This window comes from Manacus candei, unplaced genomic scaffold (genome assembly GCF_025592945.1).
Source record: "Manacus candei isolate 608988 ecotype Guabito, Panama unplaced genomic scaffold, ASM2559294v1 h1tg000060l, whole genome shotgun sequence".
Classification (NCBI taxonomy): domain Eukaryota; kingdom Metazoa; phylum Chordata; class Aves; order Passeriformes; family Pipridae; genus Manacus; species Manacus candei.
In genome coordinates this window covers 12,723,099-12,749,481 of record NW_026138108.1, presented here as the reverse complement: position 1 = coordinate 12,749,481, position 26,383 = coordinate 12,723,099, and the positions used below count along the sequence as shown (strand labels likewise).

Sequence of the window (26,383 nt, the reverse complement as noted above, 5' to 3'; positions counted from 1 at the left end):
AATGTGAGACTTCCTATGCTATGATTTGAGAATAACTGTAATCATTTCAAGAAAACAAAGCCTAGGAACATTATGGTGTTGAATGTAGAGTAAACTGGTGTTTGAAATGATGTGTTGTACATCTGCACATATCAAAAAAGGAGTTTAATTTCCTAATTTGTTTTGGATCTTGCCCCCCTCTCCTCATGTTCATCCCTATTTTATTTTCTTCCTTTTGTGTCTATAATTGCATGTGTTATTAGAACTGGCAAGATGAGCACCTCCAGATGTATCCTACAGGAATGCAGCCAATGCTGACTCTATTCCCATGTCAGACTGCATGCCAAGTCAGTGAAGCTTGGTTGTCAAAACCTATACCCTTTCTGCACTGCTTCTAAACCCAGCTTCTCACATAATATTTCGGCACAGGGTGACTCATGATAACCTCAAGAATTGTCCCAAGCTAAGAATGTGTCTTTTACTGTGTTGAAACATCCCTGTTAAAAGTAGGATTTTGAAATGGTATGGCCAAGGCAGCTTTCCTTATTCTTCTGTCAGATGAAAGGAGCTGAGGGGTTTGTAATCTGTGTGTTGAACCTTTCACTGGGTTTTGTGTTTTCTTTTTTTTTTTTTCAACATACTCTGAATTTTTATGCACTTTGAATACAAAGGAAAAATGTTCATTTATTTCACTAAACATAATGCATTTTGTGTAGTGATTTCTAGCAAGGAGACAACTTCTCTTCCTTTTGGGGAAAAATATATTAATTTTAGTTATTATTTTACAGGTATCAGGCGACAGCATATCAATGATGCTCCTTCTACAGGATCTTTTCCTAATTGGAGATCTATACTATCACCAACACGGCCTTCCACAGAAACTAAGACTTCCTCAATAGCTGATATTTCTATGGGGCAGACTTTGGAGAATGCAGACTTGCTTCAGATGATAAAAACCACGCTGACTGGCACACGTACCAGGACTTTGGATCAAATGCATCTGTTGCCCACTCTGTATCAAGGCAGTGGAAACAGTGCATCCCAGGAACCTGCTGAAGTTTCAGCTGAGTCGCCTCTGAGGTCATCATCTCAAGATGCAGATGAAACAGGTTTGCCTCAACTTGGTATGTTTGCCACATTGTCCCCTACACCATTCGGGTACAGCTGTGCCACTTCAGCTAATGCCATTAAAAACACCCTCCATTTCAAAAGAAAGCTCATCAGGATCAGTCATGCTTGCTCCTGTTCCATCACCATCATTCTTCCTCATTGGTAATTCGGTCACCTCATACCATTAACTTTTCTAAACCAGCTGTACTGCCCATCAAAGTGCCTTTGTCTGCAGATCCTGAAGGTTTCGTCAACACAGATTCAGCCAGCTCACAGGTTAGTGAAAGCAGAAGTAGTCCTCTAAGTGTGGTACATTCCAGTGTGGTGAATCACAGGAGGGGTCCCCAGTTCTTTACAGGGGCCATGCCTTTCATTGGATTGACAGCAGTGCATTTCATAGAAATAGTGGGAAAAGGGTCTCCTTTAGAAAGAACCTCTTTTTCATCTATATACTCTGATATTCCTGTGTCAAAAATGCATCAGTCTCCCCTGACAGGAACTTCCAAAAGCTTGTCATGGTTACCTAATGAGAGTCTGTGTAATGTGTCTTCTATTGGAGTAAAACCAAACACTCGGCCATTTAGGGCAGCACTGACTGACAGAAGTAGTGATATCACTCTTCTGTCACCATCAGCTTTTCAGGATAAAGTAGAGTCCCTACATCACTCTTCCATCCTGTGGTTACTCCACATCTAGTACTGCAAATGAGTCATCCTCAGTCTTTCACAGCACTGACTAATTACACTACAGGCTCTACCCCCCTCTACCTTTCATGTCATCAGCTTCTGAGAGCCTGGCTGAGGTCTCCAGCTCAACTGAGAGCACGTCTCCCCTTTCACTGCCAATATAACTTGTTCCAGATGCAAAGCACACTCGCAGTGCAGTGCTGCCAGCCCGAGCGTTTAGAAGCAAAACAGATTTGCTCTTTAGAAATGCAACACGCTCCTCTCCAACAAACCCAAGGTCTCCCTTACTAACTGAGACAAATGATGTGTTTACTAGGATAGCACTCAGAAACGGTCCCAGGGCAGCAGCAGCCGACCAGGATACATTGCAAATCCCTTCGACTGTTGTCTCACAGCGCTCGGCGGTGGCTCTGAATCAGACTTCTGCAGAAGACCTGACTGATGGATCTTATCAGACAAACAGCATGTAATTGCCAACTGCTCCTGCCTCTACTCTCCCAACTCCTGGTGGCTTTCCTGTGGCAAGAAAAGCGCAACAGCCTTTTACGAGAGGAGTGACAGCAAAGATGTCCATGAACTTTAATGCTAATAATGTTCTGCCTTATGGAACTCAGCTTTCCAAAGTTTCTCCAGACATCCAAACCAGTATACTCTGCATAGGATCAAGAATACTAAGCACTGTTTTGGAAATGGCCATGACTAGTCTTGATCTAGCTGCAGTGCCATTAATTCCTTTTACTACAGGCCTTTCAAAACCTGAAACTGCTGTCACAAATACCTCTGCCACTAATGTTTTTTGTGACTGCACATCTTCCACCTGCAGATGCAGAAAGCCCAGATGTTAAGTGAAGACAGAAAGATGAGAGTGCCCACTGTTGTGACCACACATGCAGAATATTCACCTCCGGGAGCTTTAAGTCATTTAACCTCTGATCAGACTTTGCGTTCAGTTGATAAAAAGCCACTCGCCTGTCATGCCTCCAGCGTGGAGTGTGCTGCCATCACTTGTTTCCATGACAACATGATGGACAGCCACAGTTCTGGCTCTTCCAGGATTTCGAATGCAGACTTTGAAAGCAATTTAGATCCTGTCAGCCCTCCTCAAGTCATAACTTCAGCTTCTACGTGGACCAGTAAAGCTTTGCTGTCTTCAGCTGGCATTAGTATTCCTTTGGTAAAAACTTCAGTCCAAATGGCAATAAGAGAAGTTCCTTCAAGTACTTCTCCATGGGAAGCTGAGCATCACGCACCACACTTGGTAGTTTCAAGTCTGCAAAACAAAATTAATACAAATAGGCAGCCACTCTTCTCCACCCCTTCAGCAAACTATACTTAGGCATGCTATAGTCAAAATGTTTCAAATTTACCCTTTGCTGAAAAGAATAGTTTTTCAGAATTAGATACATTTGCGCTGAAAACATCTCCTGTTCAATATTCATTCCTTGTTACAGCACTGACAGTGCCTGACCTCTTGCAAAAAAAGGCATGGAAGGAAGCAAGCCTGGAAATGTTGCTAATTTCTTCACTCTTGGAGATGTTCATATCAGTATACACGATAAAGCATCTCTGCATTTACATGTGCCTTCTGTTGATGCTGCAGGTGCTCTCCCTAGCTCTCTAGAATCCCAAACAAGTGATGCTGGAAAGATTATTTTACTGACAGAAACGTTAAACACAGCACCAGCGTTGGCTTTTCAGCTCACTGAAAACTTGACTATTTCAGCCACCAGCAAAAGCACACTGCCAGCCCAGTGCCCCTCTCCTGTAACTAAGCCTTCTGGCTCAACTGTCTTGTATAGTTTTATTTCAGGAGTCACTGGTTCTGGAAATTTGCCAGAATTTGCAGACAATCAATTAGAGTCCTCTGGTTGTTTGTTTATGGTTGATAAAAATCCAGCTACATTCAGTGTAGAGTGGGACACAAGTGCTACAAGACGCAGTGTAGTTCCCAGTAATATATCTAATAAAATTACCAAGGGCATCCCATTGCAAACCCTGACCACCAGTGCTCTGCAGTCAGTCATCATAACTTCTGTCCATGCATCACCAACACAGCTAGAGTCTCCTTTTTTGCCAAAAACCAACTTTACCCATTCTGTCCTTACAGTGTTATCTGGAATATCTTCTGGTGCAATACCTACAGTAGGAACTTCAGAAGCAAAACCACTAACAAGAAAATCATCTCCAGCTTCACCAGTGCCAGCTTCTTCCTTCTTTTCTCTAGGCACTGAAAACACACCTTTGCCATCTGTGATGGCTTTAAGCACACCGACACTGACCCTAACAAAAAATAACACTGCCACAAAATTGACATCGGACCTAAGCTCTGTAGGAACACGTGCAGATTTTCCTTTTGCAACGAGAAACACAACTGCATCACCTGTGGACGTGACAGCCCTGCTCATAACCCCTAAAAGCAGCACGGTCACAGCCTCCACACCCGCACCCACAACCCATGTACCAAGGCAGATAGAAACCACAGTAACTGACACCCAGAAGTTCCCGAGCTCAGACATCACCAAAACGTCAACCCCCTACCCACTGACAATTACAGCAGCTTTGACATCTATTACAGCATCAGCGAAAACAACTAGGCTTCCCCCTACTCCAGTGGAAAACTCCTCTGCTCCCTCTGAAACCACAGCAGCAGCGGCTTTCGCTAACATGACAGCAGCTCCCCCCCTGGACTGCCGGCTCTCCGACAACCTTATGGTTAAAACAGGTATGTGGGGACACTCCATTTGCTGAAAGGGCCTCGTGTGTCTGTGAGGGGCAGCTGGTGAGGAGTGAGAAATGCACTCCAGCGTCAAAGAACGTGGGGGCATTCGTGATTAATCTGGCGACGAGGCTGCTGCACTGACAAACCAGGTGGATAAAAGCAGGGTTGTTAGATAGGAGTGGCATTGGCTTTATTCGGGGCTTGGATTTTGCAATGAATGCGTCAGAAGAAGTGGTGAGATCATCAGGTGCTCTGAAGTTCAGCAGGTCACTGCAGGGATTTAGCAGAACCACCTGTGTGGAGGGACAACCCCGTGAGATGTGGTGGTTTGGTCTCTGCTTTGCAGTGAGGAGTCTGTTACTGAAGGGGACAGTGCAGGAACCTGCCTCAGTCTTCGGCCCTCTTTACATGCAAATACCTAATTATGTTTTAAAATGAACGCCTAATGCTGTCATTAAAGTTTCATTTGAAAATAATAAGCATTCAGAATTTCATGCTTCAAAATGGGAGGATTTTGAGCTCTCTGCAAACAGTGCCACTTCTGGCTCTAGCTGTTTTTTTCATGGACAGTTTTTCCTTAGCTATAAGAAGTCTGAACTGAAGGGGTCAGATAGGTCCCTTGCCCAGGCTTATGGTAGCACAGTGCAGCACCAGGAGATGTGTGCATCTCAAAGATCTCAGCAAAGAAGAATAGCTATAAAAAAATGGTTTATGATCTTGTATAGACCTGAGTGGTACAAGGTGAAATGACATAAGCAGCTTTTGGACCTAATGTGTGTTTGATAGCTGCTAAATATCTACATCAGTAGTGTGATGAGTACAGCAACTATTTCTAAACATAGAAGTAGCTTGTATACAGTATAGGATTGAAAGTACTCAAGTGCAGCTGTAAAGCTCTTTCTGCAAATTATAAGAGAAAAAGATAGTGATAATGTTAATAAAGAGAGTGTACAGATGCTTCCTAAATGGAAAAATAATTGTAGCAGTGGAGAAACACATTTCTGTGTTTATTTAACTGTGGCCATGAAGATGTGAAGCCTGCCTGTGCAGCAGGCAGCTCAGTCCCCTGGGAATGCTGCACCAGTCTGTCCGTGGGCAGTCGAGTTGCCTCATACCTCACTTGGAAAGGCAGCTTGGCAAAGACTTGTTGTTGCTGAAGAAATTGAATTTGTTAGACCTTGCTCTGGAAACAATGGGCTATTGCCATGGGATGGATAGGGAGCTCAGGACGCTGCTGAGGCCCTGCAGTTCTGTCTTTGGAGCTGCTGCTAATCCTGCAGCTGCTTTGATGATCCCTGCACAGCCAGCCCCACGTAAAACAATTAGAGGAAGCAAACGGGAGCGTGGTGATGTCTCAGACCACCATGTGGCTTTTGTTGCTCCACAGTTCTGTTTCTGAACACGAGGAGGATGATGATCAGCAATGCCTTCAGGGAGATGGTGAGAAAAGGACTCAACCAAGTGCTGAGACAAGCATTCAACCAAAACGTCAGTGCTCAGGTAAGCATGCATGGCTTGCCTTCGTGATCTCACTGAAACACCTCTCCCACCAAAGGAATCCCAGCTGGCTGCAGCCCTAGTGGTATCTCTGGTTGCAGGAAGCCCCTTTGAGGGGAACAGTGAGCTTCTCCTATGGAGAACAGGCATAGGCAGCACCCACTCTGGGCTCTAAAAACATAAGGAGTATTCCAAAGCTTTTACCAGTTTATTTGATGAAGAAGAAGAGAGAAATGCAAACTTCTTTTTGGTGTGTTCTGGGAAACGATTACTGACAGCAGTGTCCTCTCCCCCCTGCAGCTCAGGAGTGACTCCTGACTCACAGGCAGCTGAGTGCTGTTCTGCTCAGCTTGGATCAATGGCAACAGCATGGCTGGTAAATGCGATGTCAGTGCTGTCAGTCTGCTCCCTGGTTTGAAAACCTGGTACCTGACAAGTGCGATTCCACGGGGATGAAAATCCAGAGCAGGGAGAAAGCACATTTTATTGAAAATAAATGGAGGTGATGTGTTCATCACTTTGCAGCTAAATTGCAGGCACCTCTGCGCTGCTGTGTGTGAGAGCAGGCTCGGATGGGCTGCTGGGGTGCTTTTCTCTGGGACACAGGTTCCTGTTCACTTAGGCAGGGATTTGTGTTATAAGTTATCCTTACCAAGCCCCTGAGAAAGAAGAAAGCAATTTTGCTCAAAATAGAGGGCACCAAGTTGACTTCAGTCCCCACGCTTTATTGCTGCAAGTGCGGACCATGTTAGTTGGTTTGGGAATTGTGTGTTCCCGAGTCTTGGCAGGAGCAATAAAAACTGTCAGGTTTTGTCCCCTACCTTTTTGTAAACTTGAGAGGAGCTGCCTTTTGGTTGCCAGCTAAAACCTAGTGGGGAGGACCAGTTCCAGGGCTAAAACTCTGTGGAAAATACAGAGTTCAGAGGTAAAACTCAACTCATGTTTTGGCTCATAGTGTGTTCATTCTTGTGGTTTGTTATTTCCACTCCTGTAGGTCCACTTGCAGACTGGACAGTATAGCAAAACAGTATAGAAGTGATAGCCCAATCAAATATTGAAAACTTTTACCTTTGAAAAATCTGCCTTCAAACTTGCAGTGACAGACACATGCACAAAGTCAGTGAACTTCAGGCATGAAGTAGGAGCTGGAGTTTCTCTGGATTCTCTGTATTTTTACATGCATAATTAAAATATCCCAGTATCTGTACATGAATGAAGCCCCAGCCTAAACTGGAGGTGTGACAGCTCTGGTAGCAATACTGCACTGCTTCAATTCAGAGCACATGCTGCGAGGGCTGGGCCTGAAGCTCTCTGAGCAGCTCTGCTAACACTGTGTCTGACACGACACTAACTGATCCCATGGGGTTTATAGGGGATTACAGGATAAAAACCCCGCAAGGAACCCATATTAAGCATGAGAAAAGTCCCATCAAATAGCGATAGAAATGTGCTTCCCTGCGTGTGTCTTAGGTTGAAATCCTGGAGCAATCGAGTAACCTAACGGTTGGTTACTACGTTACACGGGGGAGGCTGGTTTTCATCCCGGCTGCTGTCATCGAAAGGCTCCTGGCGTACGGCATCAGCAACGCCACGGCAGACATCAAGCAGCACGTGCCACATCTCCAGGCCGTGGTGGCCCTGGCCTTGCCGTGGAAGCCCCTTCCCGCGTACCACTTCCAGCTGAAAACAGGTGAGCCGCGTCCCGCCTGCCCTGGGGTGGTCTGTGAGTTTGTGGTTCGGTGCCCAGGGACGGTTCCTGCCTCAGCCCCTGCTCTCCAGTGCGGTGATGTGGCAGCAGGACGAGCTCTGCTTTGGTTTCCTGGCACAAGCAGGACAGCCAGTGTGGGCATCCCAGTCCTTCCCGGCGCTCTGCTGTCACAGCCATTGGCACTGTTGTTGTGAGGTGAAGTGGCTTTGCATTAGGGATGAGTCACACCGATACGCTTGACTAACACTTGGCATTTGGTTAAATGGACTTCAGTTGATGGATTGTGCAGTAACCTGTGTGTTCCTTCTGGGGACAATCAGATGAGAAACATGACTATAGGATATATATACACACACACCCACACTGTTCTGGCTGGACCTATCTGACCTAGGTCCCAGCTGTCTGACCCAGGGTCACTGTTTAACCCTCTGTGCTGTACCAAGCATCACTGCAGACTAATTGCAGTGCAGTATAAGCTGTGAGAGGGCAGAGAGTGCTGTAAAACAATATATTAAATTATAAAAAGATTTCTTATGTCTGTGCTCACATGTTTATATACACACAATGCAATTAACAAGTTAGGTACGTTTTTCATAGAATCAAACAGAGTGAGAATCAATATTGTGATTGATTGTTTTGCAAGAGCAAATGACCTGCAAGATTTAAGACTGTAACTTGTCTTTTAGAATAATTTCACTACTGCCTGGCTCTGAGTAAATATATTCACAGTGAACTGGTCTTACCATCTTATATATTACTGCAGAAACAATCTCCACTTGTTTATGGAGAGCATCAGCTCTAATAATGCAATTTAACTCTTACATTTTGTCTTAATTAAGGCTCGTTTAGTGCATTGCCTGAATGCCATCAACTGATCTTATGTGGCATTAATTTCACCTGCTTAATTTGTTAATTGATCATTTTGCTCTTGGCATTGGAGGATTTATGCAACTGAGAATACTTTGGCCACATGCTATGTTCCTTTTCCAGAGCTGCAGTTTGTGGGTCAAACAGACAATATTCAGTCATGCAAATTTATTCAGACCATGGAACAGCGACTACAGAGAGCATTTCAGGATGCTGAAAGAAAGGTCCTGAACACCAGCAACAACTTAACAGTTCAGGTACTATGTTGTGTTGCTTTACCAGTGCCTGTTGCCAAACTCTCTGGGTCATTCTTTATTATTCTTTGTGTTTGTATTTCAACATAGTGCCTTGGCTAGCCACTGTGGGAGGAAGTTCATGCTTTCATCTGAAATAAGATAGTTTTATGTATTGCAGGAGAACTTATAAATGGATGATTTATAGAAGACAGGTACTTTTTATGAGTTTGAGTTTTACTGTTTGCAGTTAAGTCATTCAAATGAAATTCAAATAAAAACAAATGTATATTCTTCCAAAGTTATATTTTTACTGAACATGTTATTCTGGCATGTTAGTTGCTTTCGCTGTGGCTATTCAGGTATAAGGATGGTGACAGGCATAGCTGTTTGTAAGATCTGAGCTAATGGAATATATTTCATTCTCTTTTTTTGGTGTGCATTCGGTTCCATACTCGCCGACAGACACAAATTCACCACTAAGGACTTGATTTTTGCAGACATTTATATGTATAGAGAGCCAACACCCTTATGCTCTGTGCCATACTTCAGGAAAAAAGAAATTATCCTCTGGGTGATATTATATGTATTTGACTCACGATAAAACTCTGTGTATGGACTTGTGCTCCTCAGAATGGTTTGTACGTCGGGGCTCTCCTCAGTTACTTTGGTGCAGAGAAGGCACAAAAGTGCATGGAAAGAGATGACCTACCACAGTAGGTAAAGGGATTATCAGGCTTTTCGATAGCTGGACCTGTGGCACTGAGGGGAACTTCGTGGTGACTAATTTGCTTGAAGTGGAAAAGGCAGATCTCACAAAGCACCTAAGCAATTTTGTAAAGAGCCCTAGTAGAAGGTGGTAGTTGGTTTTTTTTTTTTGTGGGTATTTCCAATTTAAGAAGAGATAGGATGGAGGTCTTGGAGGCAAGATATAAGCTGGGAAGTAAGAGGCTCAAGGGTGTGATCTTCATGATAAATTTTTCTGAAATCGTTTTTCAGTGCCATGCAACAGGCTAAGTGCAGCAGAAAATGGTATGAGGGTTTTAGATTAATTACAAACTGAGGAACAGCTCTGAAGCAGACAGAGCCAATTCAGAAAAGGCATTGCTGCACTTACAAGAGCAGAGGGAAGGGTGCAAGGTGTGGGTAAAAGGCGTGAAGCAACTTCCATGCAAGGAGGAATGAAACTGGCCATGGTTCTCCAACCATGAGTGCTGTAGTGAATCAAGAGTGATCACTTGGAGCTTCCCATAACAGAACTACTCATATTTAAGAATCCTTAGGAAGAGTCCTTTCACACAGCGGGTGATAAAGATGCTACTGCAGAAAAAACCTGGAAATTACAAAAAGCAATTGGCCAAAAATATACAATAAAAAGTCATCAACCCTGTTTAAACCCAAGCATATGATTTATGGCTCAGACCAGAGCTGTGGGCTAACCTTACACTGCTGAAAGCAGTCTTCTCTTCTTCTGTGCTCACTCTCCAACCATTTGCTCCTGACAATTGGTGAGCCAATTGTCTAAATGGACATGGGCTACACAGACCTTTGGTCTGACCTCAAACTCTTCTGATGTTTTTATTATACCGTGCTTTCTGTTTTTATTTGGTGATCCAGATGATAAAACTGGGGTATTTAAATAACATTCATGAATGCTGTTGGTCCTACCTATGTCTAGCCAAAAAAAAAAAATCCTTCTTGTCCTAGGACGTAAGTTTTCTGAGAAAACATATTTTGATGGTGGATTTTTTTTGTTCCTGCCCTGCCTTTTCCTCTCTGCTTCCTACATGAAACTGGTGTCTGAGGAGATGATCCAGTAGCTGCTAATTAGAATTGGTCCTTAAATGCAGTCTTCAGGTTTGGGCTCAGGAAGAGATGGGCATAGAGCTAACCTGGGAAGAGAGCAGGTAGTGATATGATGCTAGGAACAGAAGAGACATGATATCCCTTTATTTAGTATGGAAAAGGTGTGGATCTAGATAACTGTACTAGGAAGGCAGCAAAGACAGCAAGACATACAGGTCTCTGCATCAAGCAATGGACAATTTTTCTGATAAGAACCCTCTCCTTCATCTTACATTTCTTGATAAAACCAGGGAAAAGTAGTTTGAGTCCTGACTGCATCCTTTCTGCCTGCTGCTGTCCTCCAGGAACTCTGCATGTGCTGAAGTAGGGATTAAAGTATCACACAAGTAAAGTTTTACACAATCATGTTGAATGAGACCTATCTAATCCGCTGTTCAAGTTAAGGTTTCCCCAGTTTGTTTGCAGTGGCTGGGTTGTTGTTTTTGTTTGGTTGGTTTTGTTTGGGCTTTTGCGTGTTTGTTTTTCAGGGTTTTGTTTGTTTGGGGGATTTATTTGTTTTCGGTTTTGGTGGGTTGTTTTTTGTGGTGGTGTCTTTTTGTTGCTGAAACACAGCAACACGTTATTTCTGCCTCTGTTTCAGATTTTGAACACTTCCAACGTCTCCCAAGCTGTCACTCTGTTTTACGTAGTGAACAATCGAAGCACAACTCTAAATGGCACTATTTCCAGCAACCTTCTTAATCAGCTGTCAGCTGAGCTGGTGGGGTTCTACCTCACCTACCCACCTCTCACCATTGCTGAATGTAAGTATGTGCTTCCCAGCACGCAGCTCTTTAACATTAGCCAGCACCAGGCTAATGTTTGGCAAGCACCCTAAGCTTTGTTGTCAAGCTCACAGATTGCAGGTGGTTTTTCTGACTATCTTAAAAATATTTTTTTATTAAAAAAAAAAAAGGAGAGGGGGACCCAGGTGGTTATTTTTTTTTTTTTTTCTAGGTTCAGTGTTTACTTTGGCTGCTAGGAGCAATGTCAAATAATCAAGAAAAACACATATAAACTGTCATTGGTAAAAAAAAAAATCCAACTCTGTGACAGGTTCCAAACAAAATAAAATGGTGGTTTTATGTAAAACAAAGCACAGAAGGTCCCCAGTTCCTCATTTCAGGAAAGCTTAGCACAGCACATGAACTTGAGCTTCAGCATAGCCCTTTACTTCAGTAGAAGCCTCAACCCCTGTGCTTGCTCCAGTGGCTGGGCTAAGATCAGGTTGTGAGTGTGTGTTTGGGCAGTGGGTAAGCTCTAGCCACGCTTCTTTGTTTGAGAAGTTGTTGGTGTATTTGCTGAATTTCATCCTCTGATGAAAAGTTGTCAGAGCTCTTTAGCATCAATAGTTTGCTTGCATTCCAGTTGTTAGGAAGGCTCTGAAGTACAGAGAGCTGGAGACAATTGTGTGGTATATATGCTTTCCGACTCTGCTAATGTCTCTGAAATGATTAAAGGGACAAGACTTTTGATTATGGGGATTTCTGTTTAATCTGCTTGTTAATGTGATGTGTGAAATTAAGCTTACTGCAGAGACAGGTTATCTCCAGGTTCACTGGAGATCGGTGTTCACTGGAAGTGAGAAGAGACAGGGACATGCTGGGAAATCAGTGCATGGTAATGGACTGGTAAAGGAAGGGCAGGCTTCAGCTGATCTCACTGCGTGTAAATCTTCATCAGATGCTTGTTAGATTTGAAATACTGTGTTCAAACACCAGTAAAGATCTGGTTAAGCTTCTGGTAGCTTTCAAACTCACTGCCAAGGCTATGCAGTGGTTTGTAATTTTGCATTTCACGAGCATTGAAATAATTGGGCACATAAGGGTAGAGTCAAATTTGCCTTTCTGATCGGAACTCTGAACTGAGTGGATTTGTAGCTTTAGGTAAAATTACCAAAATGCTTGTTCATTTTCTGATTCTAAGAAAAAGCAGAAGCAGACTATTGGAAAGGGAGCGCTGGGGAAAACACAAGTTATCTTTTTTTGTTGGTCCATTTTGTTTGCAAACAGCCCAATAGCAGAGGAGTTCTCTTGTGCAATTTTTCATGAGCGACTTGCACAATGAGCTGTCTGTGGGATAAGTGGTCACTCTCTGCTGTGAGGCAGTCAGGAATCACAGCTAACTGTGGTGATTGTTCAGATCTGTAGAAAAGGAGGTGTGTATGTTATTCTTGAGGCATTAGCTATCAGATTATGGTATTTGCAAACAAATAGGTGAAACTGCCCAATGATGAGCTCTTGAGCTGCGTTGGTGCACTTTTGTATCAGAGTTTCCATCACAAGGTAAGAGACACATCTCAAGGTAGGCTTGTGTTTTCACAGTCTTTCCACAGGCAAGAGGGGGTGGAGGGAGGCTGTTGACAAAGGAAGGGATGTAGCCCATTCCTTATCAGACAGGATCCTTCCCTTTCATGGCTGGAAGGTGAACCTGTCTGTCGAGTGCCCTTTGTGCAGGACTTGTCTTCATGGGGCATCCAGGAGCACAGGGAGAAAGCTGGAGGAAGTTTTGATGATGGCTGTGCTCAGTTCAAGTGTTCAGGCTCCAAAATAGGTCTGTTGCATAGGAAGAGGATCATGGTGCTTCTCACAAAGGCAACGCAGGCATATGTTAGTAGTCAGGAACTGTGAAAGACATTTGTCACACCGCAAGACTTTTGTGGTACTGCAGTTCTCTGTTGATCCCCACACATAATGGAGAGACCTGATAAAAGTCTTTAGCTAGTGCTTCTTTAACAACTAATGGCTTATATTTCATTTTGGAGTTCTTGGTTTTATTCCCAGTGCAGCAGCTGTACTGCAAACTCAGAACTTAATGCAAGCGTAGTGTTTATGGCACCAGACTGATAGTGTGTCTGGAAAATGTTTCCTTTGAAGAGCGTTTGATGCTTATTCATGTGGCAGTGTTGTTGTTTCAGTTTATCAAACAAATACTGCGGTTGTTCTCAGAGCATGTTATTTCCCAGTAGGCTCCAGTGGCTCTTCCAGAGCCTTTGCAATCTGTCATGGAAATGCACAGCTCAGGGCACGCTGTGAAATCCCTCCTCAAAAGCAGTTCCTGTGCGTAATCAGATCCTCTACAATGTTTACTATTTCATGCCACTTTGGTGTTTAAAAATCAAGGTAACTCAATAGCAGCACATCAGTGTGCAAAGCATGGATATTTTCTGAATTAAGTTCCTAGTATTAATGCTTTCCACGTTGCATAAATCTATTGAGAAAAATGCTGAGCTGTATAATGAATTAGCAGCATATTGAGCTTTACAGCCTAATGCACTTTGGAGATGGAGAAGCAAACAAAAGGCACCAGAATGGCAAATATCAGTTTCTCACAGATGTAAACACATATGGTAGTAATACCTTAAACGGTGCAGAGTGAGAGAGAACACCGCACTCCAAGGTGTGTTTGCAGTTTTGTTAGTCTCGTTTGTAATTCATGTGGAGTCTGATCCTGGTTTATTTTAGCACTATTTTAGGTTAAAACTGTGGTCTGGGTTACATAAGGATTAATCAGAGAAGCAACATGGAATCCTATCCTGTTTTCTGCAGGGGATAAAGCAGCAGAAATGTATAGAACATGGACACACAGCTGTTACCTATCATTCCTGGTACTGGGCAATCCTGGGCTTTGCCCCAGACAATGTGCAAACCAGCATTTGGGCAACAGGAGATGTATGTTCTACTTTGTATGGCAGTGCCTCTTCTGTTTACACTTAATGTTCTTTTTCAGAGAGAAGAGAAATCGTAACACTGAAAATTATGCCTCTAGATCTCCTCTTGGGCCACAGTTCAATTTATTTATCACTGTCTGGTTAGCCAGTTTCAGGGCATGTAATGTATAGGATGTTGGAGTGTTATGACATAATTTCAACGCTTTTATTTTTAAAGCTTTGGAGTATCCAAACCTTGATGTCTCGGAGTCAACTAGAGACTACTGGGTGATAACAGGTACTTTTTAATCTCCTTCCCTCCCCCATGCACTCCAGGTGATAATTTTTAGTGTTTGTTTACATAAACACATCAGTGCAGTATTTTTAGACAAAAATAAGTGGCTGCCCACTGAAGCTGCCTGTTGCACTCAACTGGGCAAATGTATTTACAGTCACTCTGGGGCATAACTGATTCATCATCCTGAACGGCGTCATCTCCTGCATCCAACACCCGCCTCAGAATTTATAGCACTTTGGTTTAAGCACTTCTGGGAGCAGCATTATCTTCTCAGAGTTTTGAAACACAAATAGACTGTTTGTTAGGTTTTTTTCTTTCCCTGGGTCTTGGATTTAAATCTGAATTCACAAGTCAAAAGAGACTTGTAGACATAACCCAGGAAGAAAGGTGAGCTATTAAACCAAGGAAGTTTGTTATGATTTGCTGACTGTCTGGGTCTGGAGATTTTTGCCTTTTCATCCAAAACATTAGGCACATAACTTTCTGTTGGTGGAAAAGAAGGTGCAGAGAATGCTCAGAGGCTTCAAAATACTTTCTTTATGAAGTCATTTCACTGGTACCACATTCTCATTCACAACCATTTTGACTTCAGAAATGATAACTGGGCAAGAAAGAGACCCTTTCCCCCAGACATCTTTGAGTGAGTAGATAGCAAAGCCTTTTTAATTGGTGTGTCTGCACCTGGAATTGTTTAATGCTCAGGAGAGCAAGCGAAAAGGAGTCTGACATGAAACGGATTTGATGCCTGTTATATCTATTCATAAATTTGATATAAAATGTCTATGCAGAGATTATGACCCTCTGAGAGAGTGCTACTGCTCTTCCCCATATGGGCCCTGATAATCTCATCCTTCATTTCTTGCCTCTGTGCACCTACTGCAATGGAGTAGTATTGATATTACACTGGAAACTTTGTTTTCAAAAAAAATCATGGTGGTCCCAGTAGATTTTTTTTTTTTTTCAAATAATATTGAAAAGATCATACATATGTATGAATTGAATCATCATGCCATATCACTTTTTTGAACTTTATGTAAATCCACTGTCTTCTAAATTTTACATTCATTTATGCTTCAGAAATGTTTATTCAGTTTTTGGTGCTCTCAAACCAGGGTATTTTGTTTCAAACTGAGTTGTACAAAATCCTAACTTCTGATTTCAAATCTGCAGGAGGGGAAACTGGTTTGGTTAACAGGAGCATCTGGCAATAAGCATTAAACCAGCAGCTTGCAAATAGGTTTTAACTTACTTTTTACATTGAAGATCATAGATTAGGTGCTTCCCAGAGCCACTTTGGTAAACTGAAGGCCTAAAAATGCTTTTTGAGGATTTTATTCTCTGAAACATGACTGACATTATCTGAGAAGAACAGTGCAGGGGCTGAAACAGAAGGGTGTTAGGTACACATTGGGAATTCCTGAGGGGGTGTAACAGTGCCCAGGTATTTTTATTCTAAACTGGTCAGTACCTTCCATAGAACACGTGTTTATTTTACCCGTCCACGTAAGATACGTGCTGATATGTGGTTCTTCTCCCTTCATTCCCACAGTTATTCAAGGGGTCGATATGGCCTTACTGGGGCTGAACAACCAGAGCTTTGCCCGGCTGATGGAGCAGCGCTTGGCCCCGCTGTTCATGATGTCCCACCAGCAAGGGAGGCGATTCAAACGTGCCACCACCGTGGGCAGCTACACTGTGCAGGTGGTCAATGCCACGCTGGTTGCACCTGGATATGTGTTAAAAAAAAACCACCAGGGCTTTGCTTTCACGTGTCCAGCTTCAGTTTGTGTAAAAGATGTGCCTAACTGGGTCGAGATTTCCTGTGTTGTTTTTTTTTTTTTTCTCCAGAACATCAAAGCGGCAAGGGCGAAATGCGTGGCATTAATAATCATGTCTTTTTCTGCAGTCAGCCCCTCATCTTCTAGAAATCATCATTAGTTAATCAGTGTTAATAAATATTTTCTCTCTGGTTGCTATGAGGATTGGTACAAAGTACATGTTTTAGCGTAAAGTCTCGTATTCAGCATAATGAAGAGTTCCAAGCTTTTATTCATCAAAAAAGTTTCCTAGGTAACTCAGAGCTAGAACTTCTTTTTTGTTGGGAAAAAAATGTAAGAGGCAGCCTTTCTGCAGGGTTAGTCATCAAACCATGTGGCCACAGATCACATGAAGTAGAGATTTTAGACCTGAATAATTTATTAATCATCTTTCTCTTATTTACAGCATTTCACATTCAGTATTTTGAAATGGTCATATTTTGTTTTCTTACCAATTAAGCCAACTGTTATTACGGACAATTGAAATATATGTTCTTCAGTCTTCAAAAATTAGACAACAAGGTGTTGCTTTTTCAAAAAGTTACATTATATTTTTCAATAATTGATTGCTGTGAGATATAAACCCAAGCTACTACTTTTGTCATTTGCCCACAGTTCTTTGTGTTTTCCCACTGAAAGAATTTGAAGAAGGAACATGTTTTGCTTGCCAGAAGTGTGAATCTTTGTAAAATTTTAGTCCATACTGTAATGGAGAAGAATCATAAAACTCCTTTTCTTCTCATCATTAGAAATGTTTGACACTTTCTCTACTCTCAGGAAAGATAGAGGTACAATGTGAAAATTCTGACAGTGTTCTGCAGAATAAAATGGGAAAAAACATGGTTCTCTTTATTATCAGCCTGGGATAAAAAATAATGAGGATAGAAGTGAAGTATGAGGATATTTTTCAACTGCAAAATGTACTAACAGTAGGTTAGGACAGATTATTAAGAATTCCTTTTTACAGAGGACTGTAATGTCCAAACATTTGACCCTTTCCTCCTTTTTACTGCATGCTTTTTTTAGAGTTTTACTTTAGGATTGTATTTAAATGTTTTTTTAAGAAGTCAGTCAGTCCTCTGACTGACTGAGTTAGCCTGGGCTATGAAGGGGAGAAGCTCTGATCCCGTGAGAACATTTTCATGGAGCTTATGCTTGTAGGAGGTCTCGGAGGAGTTCCCTGTGGGCACTGCCTTTAGATAGCTGCTGGCAGGTTTTGCGGTGGTATAATGCAAACACAATTTATTTCTCCTTCTCTCATTATTTATTTATTTATTTCCCTTAAAGATGGTAAAAATTCAACGTATCCCAGGCCCCAAGGAGCCGGCTGAACTGACATATTACACTTTATACAATGGGAAACCTTTGCTGGGCACTGCAGCTGCCAAAATTTTGAGCACCGTTGACTCCCAGCGCATGGCCTTGACCCTGGGCTATGTCATCCAAGTCCAAGCTGATCGTAAGAGTTCTTTTAAAAATTCTGTAGCTTAATCCTTTTTTTTTTTATTCTGTTGTTTTTCTTTCTTCCTTTCTTTCTTTCTTTGTGAAAACACCAGTGTAGATGTGGGAAGCCTGCACTTATCACACAGAGTAACATCCACGGACTGAACATTATGGAACAGTAAAGTTGGAATTAATTCTGATGATGGCTGGGGCAAAGTTGCTATTCAAATAACTTGCCCCAAAGTCAAATGTGGGGGCTATTAAGAAGTCCTTTGTTTTTGACTTGCTCAAGATAACGTAGGTTCTGTCTGATTATTATTTTTTTTTAAATAATAATTTTCACTGAGAACTTTGTCAAGTGCACCACGTGGTTGTTAAAGGTGTTGTTTAGACACAAATCAGAAAAGTGAAGTTGAAAAGAACTACTTGTGTGTATGGACAGTTTTCAGATTCAAGATATGATCAATATCATTCAGAATAATGTGGCTAAAAAGGAATCCATTCTTGAAAAGTAAAGGTCTTTCAAGACCTTCATCAGTTACTGAGTTACTGTGGACACAAATTTCTCTAAATTTTTTTTTTTTTTGATATTCCTGTGTAGTTGACCCACAGTCATAAACCTGTGGTGGAGCTATGGAGCCTTTTTTTTTTTTTTGTGCAGTTAAGAGCTTAATGTACAAATTGATGCCTTTAGCTAACTGAGTCTCTCTACTTTGCCAAGGTTTTTATCTAGATGAAATTAAAATGATATAGTGGACTTCTTTATTGGATCTCCTTACTGACAAAACAGCATATAAAATGGGTCTCTCTGGTGCAATTATATCTGCTTGAAAGAGCAGTGATACTGAAATAATTACATGCAATGGTGACAGGAAAAGAAGGGACCACTGTAATAAGCAATTTATGTATCATCTATAAACATAGGATTGAGTTAGAAGGCAGAAATATGATATAATTTCCAGAGAATGCACTATGTACTGTATCTGATCCTTGATTCAATCATGGTCTGTTACTGACTTTAATTCAACTGAATAGGTTGATCTCCATCCCTGTTTCCTTAAATTCCAGCATTTAAATTCTAAATAATTCTGTTTTCTGTGAGAATATTTCTTTAATGCATTTTTTACTAAAGAAGATATAGATAATACATAGCAGTTTCCTAGCTCTTTGTGCAGTGTTGTGATTTATATGGGTATTTAGGCAATTATGACATCTGCTGCTCATCATCCAACTTTGTATTTCCATGGTCTGATGAGGCAGCCTTATTTATCTGTAGATTATCATACCAGTGAAGTATGCATAGAATACTGCACGAGAATATACAGAAATTGAAATTATGACCTGGGGTAACTGAGATTCTGAAGGCAGAGTATTTGAAATGTAGGAGGTAATTCTATTTTTATACCTTATTTTGGAGAAAAAAGTCAATTGCTTTCATTTTGGACATGGTTATTTGCAGTCTGTCTTTGTATTGCCAAAGACAATACTTTGTGTGGATTTCATTTTTGCTCATTATAATTTCTTTATAGCAGAATGAAAAGTTCTGTTCCAAAATGCAGTAAGGAAACACATCTACCCTTGGGAGCTCATAGTCGGGTTAGACAAGACAGACGAATAATATCAAAAAATATGGATGTTCCCGTTTTATAAGCAAGAGACTGAGTTATAAGAGAATGAAAGGCTTGTTTCAAATTCCACTGAAGTCTTATTGAGTTAAATGAACCATGGGTTGACTTAAGGTCACATTGGAAGCTGGTAACTGAATTAAAGATGTAAACTAGGACTCCTAAATGTCTGTCCCATTAGCCATAAGGTCATCATTCCCTCTGCATTCCCTACAAAGAATAAATATAGTTTTCCAACAATTGTTTGCTGCTCCCACAGCAGCAGTCTATAATTAAAGTTACTGTTATTTGTTAAAATTCAGATTCAGTTTCCTTCCCCACAGCCCTTTCATCCCCAAACTAAATGTCAGAGTCAGCAATTAAGAATTATGCAAGTCTGTTGAAAAGTGAACCTTGAAAGGCTTCAACCTGGTTTTTTGGACAGTCTTTTTGCTCAAGTCCTATACCTAATGGTGCTGTTACTACATCACCCAACAAAGTACATTGGCTTTGCAAAAAGCTCCAAATCTACAAAGAAAACAGACTCAGGCTTCAGCCAGACTTTCAGCTTTTGGAACTGCTGCTGAACAAGCTGGTATGCATTTGAAGTCTGGTCCTGAAAGATGCTGAGTGCCTCTGACAGCTCATAAGCTCAATGACATTTGAAAGCACCAGTCCCCTGGGAAATGGGAATGGCTGCTTTGTGCTGGTATTCTCACAATTGCCTGCCCACACCAGCAACCAGTGCCATAGGAAAATAAACAGAGATATCATGGTGAAGTCCACTAAATGTTTCACTACAGCAGAATTCAACATTATAAGGAGATTATCTGATGTTTTTCCTGAAAGAAATGAAATGTAATTAGAGGACTGGGAATGTGTCACTGGAGGATCTGTTATGTGTGGAGAAGTTGAAGGTTCATACTGAGAGAGATTATTCTGATAAAATGGAATCTAAAATGTTTTTGCATCACTGCATTTCTGAAACGTACCCTTTTCCTGGTGCCATTATTAATATATCTGCAAGTAGCTCTTTCCAACCTCATTATTTCCACTCCTTCAGAAATAACGGATTCAGTTTGACCTTAACTATGATAAATTATTTCTAGAGCACAAGAGAAGCATTCTCTTATTGCCCTATTGATATTGATAATAACTATATTAGAGTGTTTAGCTTCACTGGTTTTGAAAAAGCTCTGCCACTTCACTCTTGCTGAGCCAATAAGTCTTTGACACCAGGTATGAACTTCATGTGTATTCTTTTAACACACATGCTACCTTGCTGTAAACTGGATTTGTGGTTGAAAAATAGTTAAGGATATATTACTTGCACCTTTTTTTTTGTTTGTTTATTCTGTAAATGAACCACTGGAGTAATTTCTAATATGGCATCTAACTTGATTTGGAGTGGATGGCTGCTTTTGCATATAAACAGGTATTTGCATATAAATAAGAGAAGAGAGCCCAGGGATTTGTGTATTGAAGAGTGTTGCTGATTGTTTTGTTTTGTTTGATGTTTGTTTTTTTTTTAATTAAGGTATTCCTTTGTATAGAAAGCTAGATTACTTACAGTCCTTTTGTACTAATTTTTATATGGAGACGGTTGAAGACTGGAAGCAGTCGGATTGTTGCACAGTGAAGCTTACCAGTGTTGGTTTGCAATTTTCTGCAGCCGTGGTGAAGAACCCCCCAAACAACCTGTGGATCATTGCAGCGGTGCTGGCTCCCATTGCTGTGGTTACAGTCATCATCATCATCATCACAGCAGTGCTGTGCAGGAAGAACAAGAACGACTTCAAGCCGGACACCATGATGAACCTGCCTCAGAGAGCGAAGGTGAGCGACCGATCGCGGGATCCAAAGGCGTCCGTTTGCTCTCTGAGGTTGTAAACGGTTTCTCTGATAGATGTAGTTGAAGAATGTTTGGGATTGAAATGGTTGTTACTCACAGGTTGGGTCTTTACACTTCTCCTCTGTCCTTGATACCGCTGGATCCTCAGGACTCATCAGCTTCCATCACAGCTCGTCCCTTGGGCGTAGGTTGCGGTGATAGCAGAGCCCTTACACAGCCATGTCAGGCACTGAGCCATTAGGAGGCTTCACCCAGGGCAGTTGCTTCCTTCTCAAAGTTGAGGACATGGGATATTATGCCTGGGGCTTGCTTATCAGCATCACATCTCCTGTAGGATCTCAAAACCTGCTCCTACCTGCTGCAGGTGGCAGCGTCTCTGAAGCCCTGGGCTTTGGCAGCAGTTTGGACCTGGTCCCAACCAGAAGTTCTCCCCTCAGATGCTAATCCAGAATAGACATTCTTTGGATTTTTTTTTTTCTCCCACTGCTATTTTTCTCTTAGATGTTTTGAACTTTCCAATTTATTTGTGGGTATTGCTTGTTGGGTTCAAACAATTATGTTTTTCTTAAAGTTACTAACCCATATCAATTACAAGATGGGTTTTTTCCCCAAAGCAAATGCATTTCCAGTTTGATTCTCTAACAGAAAATGGCACAGAATACTGATTTGTCTCCACAGTGAAAAGTCTGCCTTCTCAATGGTGCTATTCAGTGGCTCTTGAACAGGGCCAACCAAAGGTAGGAGTTTTTAGCCCACGGAGCCTGTGTGTAAGGCATACTGTTCCTTTGCCCTTTTAGCTGACTTTGTTCTTCTCCATTGGCATAGGACTGAGATGATGAATTTTTTCTTTGGTTTCTTAATGCTACAGACAGCAGGATTATTGAGATTTCAGCTCTGTTGCTTCTGCTGAAAAATGTAGATTGGAGGGAGAGTTGAAGTAAGTCATGATGCGTGTGACAGCTCCCTTCTCCTTATCTTGGGTTTGTTGCAGATTGGTGCAGCTGGTGCCAGTTGGAAACAAGACATTTGTATCAAAAATGATGCAAAAAAAAGACATTTCCATTTTGGTTCCAGTGTGCTCATCTATTTATCCACTGCTATCCATCTAGTGTTTAGGCTAGATCTGCAGAAGTGAAACACAAACAAAAATTAATACCATTGCAGTGATATGTAACACCCCACTGAAGCCTCTGTAATGCAAATTATGCTTCATTAGGGGCTGTTGCAAATACTATGCACCAGTTGATTCTTTTTATATATAGTCTTAATCCTAGCTAGAGGTAAAAATAAGACTAAGTTTGTATATTGCTTTGAACTGCCCATCTTTATGGGATGCTTTACAGCTGAAGAAGGTTGCTATTTAAAAAAGAAACCCCACTGCTTGTAGCAGCTACAGCACAGAAAAAAACCCCTTGAAAGTATTTTAATATTTTAATCCAAAGTTGGCATTCCAAAAAGAAAGAGAAAATGGGATTTTTGCTTTTCCTGAGAAATCAGATTTAATCAGGCTGTAAGATACATGGTCAGGTTAAAACCTTCTCAGTCAGGTTACACTTGCATCAGCAGCCAATGTCATCAGATGGGAGCTGGATCTGCAGAACAAAACTACTGGTGCTGAGCTCCCAGCACCCACACTACACTCATTTCAGGAGGTTTTCCTGCAGATTTGCTCATATTTACAGCTGGAGTGCAGGAGTTCCACTTCTGGAGTGCATTTCCCCTTTATGGTTTATTTTGAGACTCCATAAAATTTAATTTAATTCATTATATGAGAAGTGATGCATTTCCAAATGAAAGCTAAATTGCTTCCTGTTTAGCTTCACAATGATGGCTCCATCAAAAAGGTTCAGCCACGTCTAGTTTAGAGTATCTGCTGGTATATGGACTGTGGAAGATAAATTCTGCAGCGGGACTGGGAATGGACTGGTTTGGTCATTCCTGATTTCAGCATCTTTACTTAAAGTAAGGTTAAGAAACGTATTTTGGGAAGATAATGAGATAAGGTCATTTAAAAAAGAACAATTTTAGTTTAATTTTTAATCCCAGCCTAAGGGATAGTGGTAGCTGCTTGAACTGTAATTGCCACGTTTCATGCAGTTGGGCAGTACAAATAGCTGATGAGCACATATCCATATCACATTTAAAATGAATATGTTGTATTTCATGGCTGAGGAAAGTGCCTGAGACTGCTGATTAATGCTGACTCTGCTCTAAGTGGAGTCACAGTGGAGTGATTTTTAGTTTAAGCAGCAGCTTTAGTATTTTGTTTCCGTGTGTCTGAGATTTGTTGCCGAATCACTGGAGCAATTTTTTCGATACCTTTTGAATATCCAGCAAAAGCGAAGGAGGATATGATGAGATACCTGCAGCCTCGGATCTCAGGTGTTTTTGTTTTCAGTGGTGCTGTTTCATGTGCTCGGACTCCAGGAGTCCTGTTCCAAGGGGACTGGCAGAGCGGAGCTGCCTGCTCATCTCTGCAGTCCTGCTGCTGCTGGGAGCAGCGGGAGGCTGCGGGTCCTCCCGAGCAGAGCAGAGCTGCCTCCCACATCCCTCCAGACACTCCCACGTCCCTCCAGACGCTCCGTCCCCTGCAGCGGGACAGGGTGCTCCAACGCAGCACGGAGGGGTAATGGAACATTTAGCATGAAATATCCTTGTGCAGCTGGGGGAGGTGATGGAGCATTAACAACAGGGCTGCTGTGGTTGTGCCTGGTAATTAAGAATGCCTTTTTTTTTTTTGTTGTTGTTGTTGTAGCAGACTGAAGGGTAAATAAATGAAGTTTACAAAGTGACCTCTCTTAGGTAGTGTGGTTTATGGTATCTGTCTTGGGAATTGCGTTGCTGTTCTGCCTCAGCAGTCAGGGACATCTGGACTAAGTTGCAGGGGAAAGGGACTGGTTTAATTTTTTTCAATTTTCTCTCTGGTTGTAAAAATTAAAGAAGTATAAATTCAAATTGATGGAATTCTGATGGGATTTTATTTTAATATTATTTCAATGCTGGGTTTTTTTAAGCAACTGTTTTTACCTTAAGGTTTTGGATGGATGTTAACTTTTGCATCTCTTGCTTTTTAATTCACAGCATGCTTTTTTAAAGGCTGTAGTCTGATTTGTCACCTCTCCTTTTTTTTCAGACCATGAAAGAATAAGTTTGCAGGTAAACAGAGATAAGATCTGTAATCTGAGACCTGCAAACAAAAGCAAATAGTGCAACCATGGGAAAACAATGGCTGTCAGTTTGATAAAGGACATGAAGAAAAAAAAATCAGTGAAACTGTGTACCTGGGTATACCTATAGAGGGGAGGAGCTCATCATCCTTTGTTCTTTTTTCTTTTTTTTTTTCGTTTCATTTCTTTTTTTTTTTTAAATGTCTTTTTCATGATCATTACAAGGAAAAAACCTCCCAGAAACAACTCTCTACATTCACTCTGCCCTTTGCCAGGCAGTGTAATCTAATAGTCTCATCACTCATTTATTATTTCAAAAGCAATATTAAAATCCCAGTCCCTCGGTCTTTCTCAGTGTTTTGGTCCTATTGGACATCTATTCTTGCAGTGCTTCAGCAGTGCCTGATCATGATTTAGTCTTGCCAGTTCCCTTCAGGGGTGGCAAAGCCATCTGCTCCTGTGGGCTTTCACGGAGCAGGGTTCCAAGATCAAATTTTATTTAATGCAATATGTCTGCTGATGAGGATGGCTTTCTCAGCTCTTCCTTTATTGCATTTTGTTGCTAGACATGGTGGTAAGTAGAACTCAGATTAAAATAATCCTTCATTTTCTTCCTTTGGCAGATCCAAGCTGGGACACTGCAGAATTCTTTAGTAATTCTCATGTTCTGCTGCTTCTGGTTTGGTTTGGTTATTTTTTTTTGTTGGTTTGGTTTGGTTTTGTTTTTATATAAGATATGAAGTGTAAGTTGAAACTTATTTTAGTCTTTCAAAGGCATGGAGGGTGAACTAACTGATTTAATTGCCTCTTTTTTTTACCTTTTTTTTGCAGAATATCTAGGAGGGTCTTAACTCTGGCACTCAGTATCGATAATGACATTTAAAAACATTATTTTGGTTAACAATATTACCGTCTAGCACATGGTGCAGTTCTTCCTAGCTGTCCTTCACAAAGCTTCTGTTTCCCCTTTCTTCATTCCCTTCCCTTTCTTCATTTCCTCCCTTTGCAGCTGCTTGGGTGGCTCTTTTGTGGTACCCTGCCTTCAGGGGAGGGCAAGGAGAAGGCTCCCTCATGACTTACCATGGAGGGGTGATGGTGAATTGGCATTTCTCTGATATGTTGAGAGTTCTGTGTGGAGTTGTCTGCTCTCCCAAATCAGCATTAGCCCACTTAGTGACTCCTTAATGCACGGAAGCTCCTTTCACCAGAGGGGTGCTGAAATAAGGGAGCACATTAGAAATCATTAGCATCGTTAGAAATCATTATCCTCAGTTTGAACAGGAGATTGGGGATGCCATGCAGATCCCCATAAGCAAAAAGCACGTTTTATTATGTTTTAAAAAGTAGAAGGCAGCCCCATTATTTTCAGACTGAACTCACCTATGAAATGTATCTCTATTTATAGCAACAGATTTAGTAAGGGACACAACAAGAAAAAACGTTCTTTTCAGAGCTCATGCTTTTTTTCCTGTGCCATCAGCTAATTTTTTTCTCCTGCTGATTTTCTTCTGGAAGTAAAATATTCAATAATGACATGACAGGAACACGGAGAGACTAATCAGTCATGAACTAATTCCAGTGTGTTTCCTAAAGTATGTTTGAGGTTTAAAATCACAGCTACTCAACTTTGAAGTGTTTTGTAGTGCTTTTTTTAGCCTTTTGTCAATAGTCTTTGTACTTCAGCAAGAGCATCCTTCCAGTTTTGGGTAAATTAATTCAATTTAGTGTAGCAAGAACACTTTTGTGTTTTGTGTTTTTTTCCAGAAGTGGTCAGGAATGTCTTGGAGTGATTTATTTTTCATATTCTTTTTTCCCCCTAAGAAAATGCAGGTTGTTTTTGTGGGTTTTCTTTGTTGTTGTTGTATTTTTCCCCTTCTCTTTTTCTTCCAATTGAAAATGAAGTTTGGAA

General features: G+C 41.4%; 1 protein-coding gene across 5 annotated transcripts in view; it reads left to right on the top strand.

The window, feature by feature from the left end:
• The window catches only part of KIAA1549L (KIAA1549 like), a 130,885-nt gene that overhangs the window by 58,224 nt on the left and 46,278 nt on the right, over window positions 1-26,383 (top strand). The window contains exons 2-11 of one of the 5 annotated variants that reach the window (XM_051804179.1): window positions 768-1,088; window positions 3,883-4,497; window positions 5,882-5,994; window positions 7,462-7,681; window positions 8,690-8,823; window positions 11,246-11,408; window positions 14,532-14,591; window positions 16,141-16,292; window positions 17,696-17,867; window positions 21,128-21,291. In XM_051804179.1, coding sequence (XP_051660139.1) covers window positions 890-1,088; window positions 3,883-4,497; window positions 5,882-5,994; window positions 7,462-7,681; window positions 8,690-8,823; window positions 11,246-11,408; window positions 14,532-14,591; window positions 16,141-16,292; window positions 17,696-17,867; window positions 21,128-21,291 — 1,992 coding nt within the window. In that variant the 5' untranslated portion in view covers window positions 768-889. Of the gene's footprint in view, window positions 1-767; window positions 1,104-2,702; window positions 4,498-5,881; window positions 5,995-7,461; window positions 7,682-8,689; window positions 8,824-11,245; window positions 11,409-14,531; window positions 14,592-16,140; window positions 16,293-17,695; window positions 17,868-21,127; window positions 21,292-26,383 lie in introns of those variants that run through there. The other 4 variants (XM_051804181.1, XM_051804180.1, XM_051804178.1 and 1 more) reach the window with 4 other exon arrangements.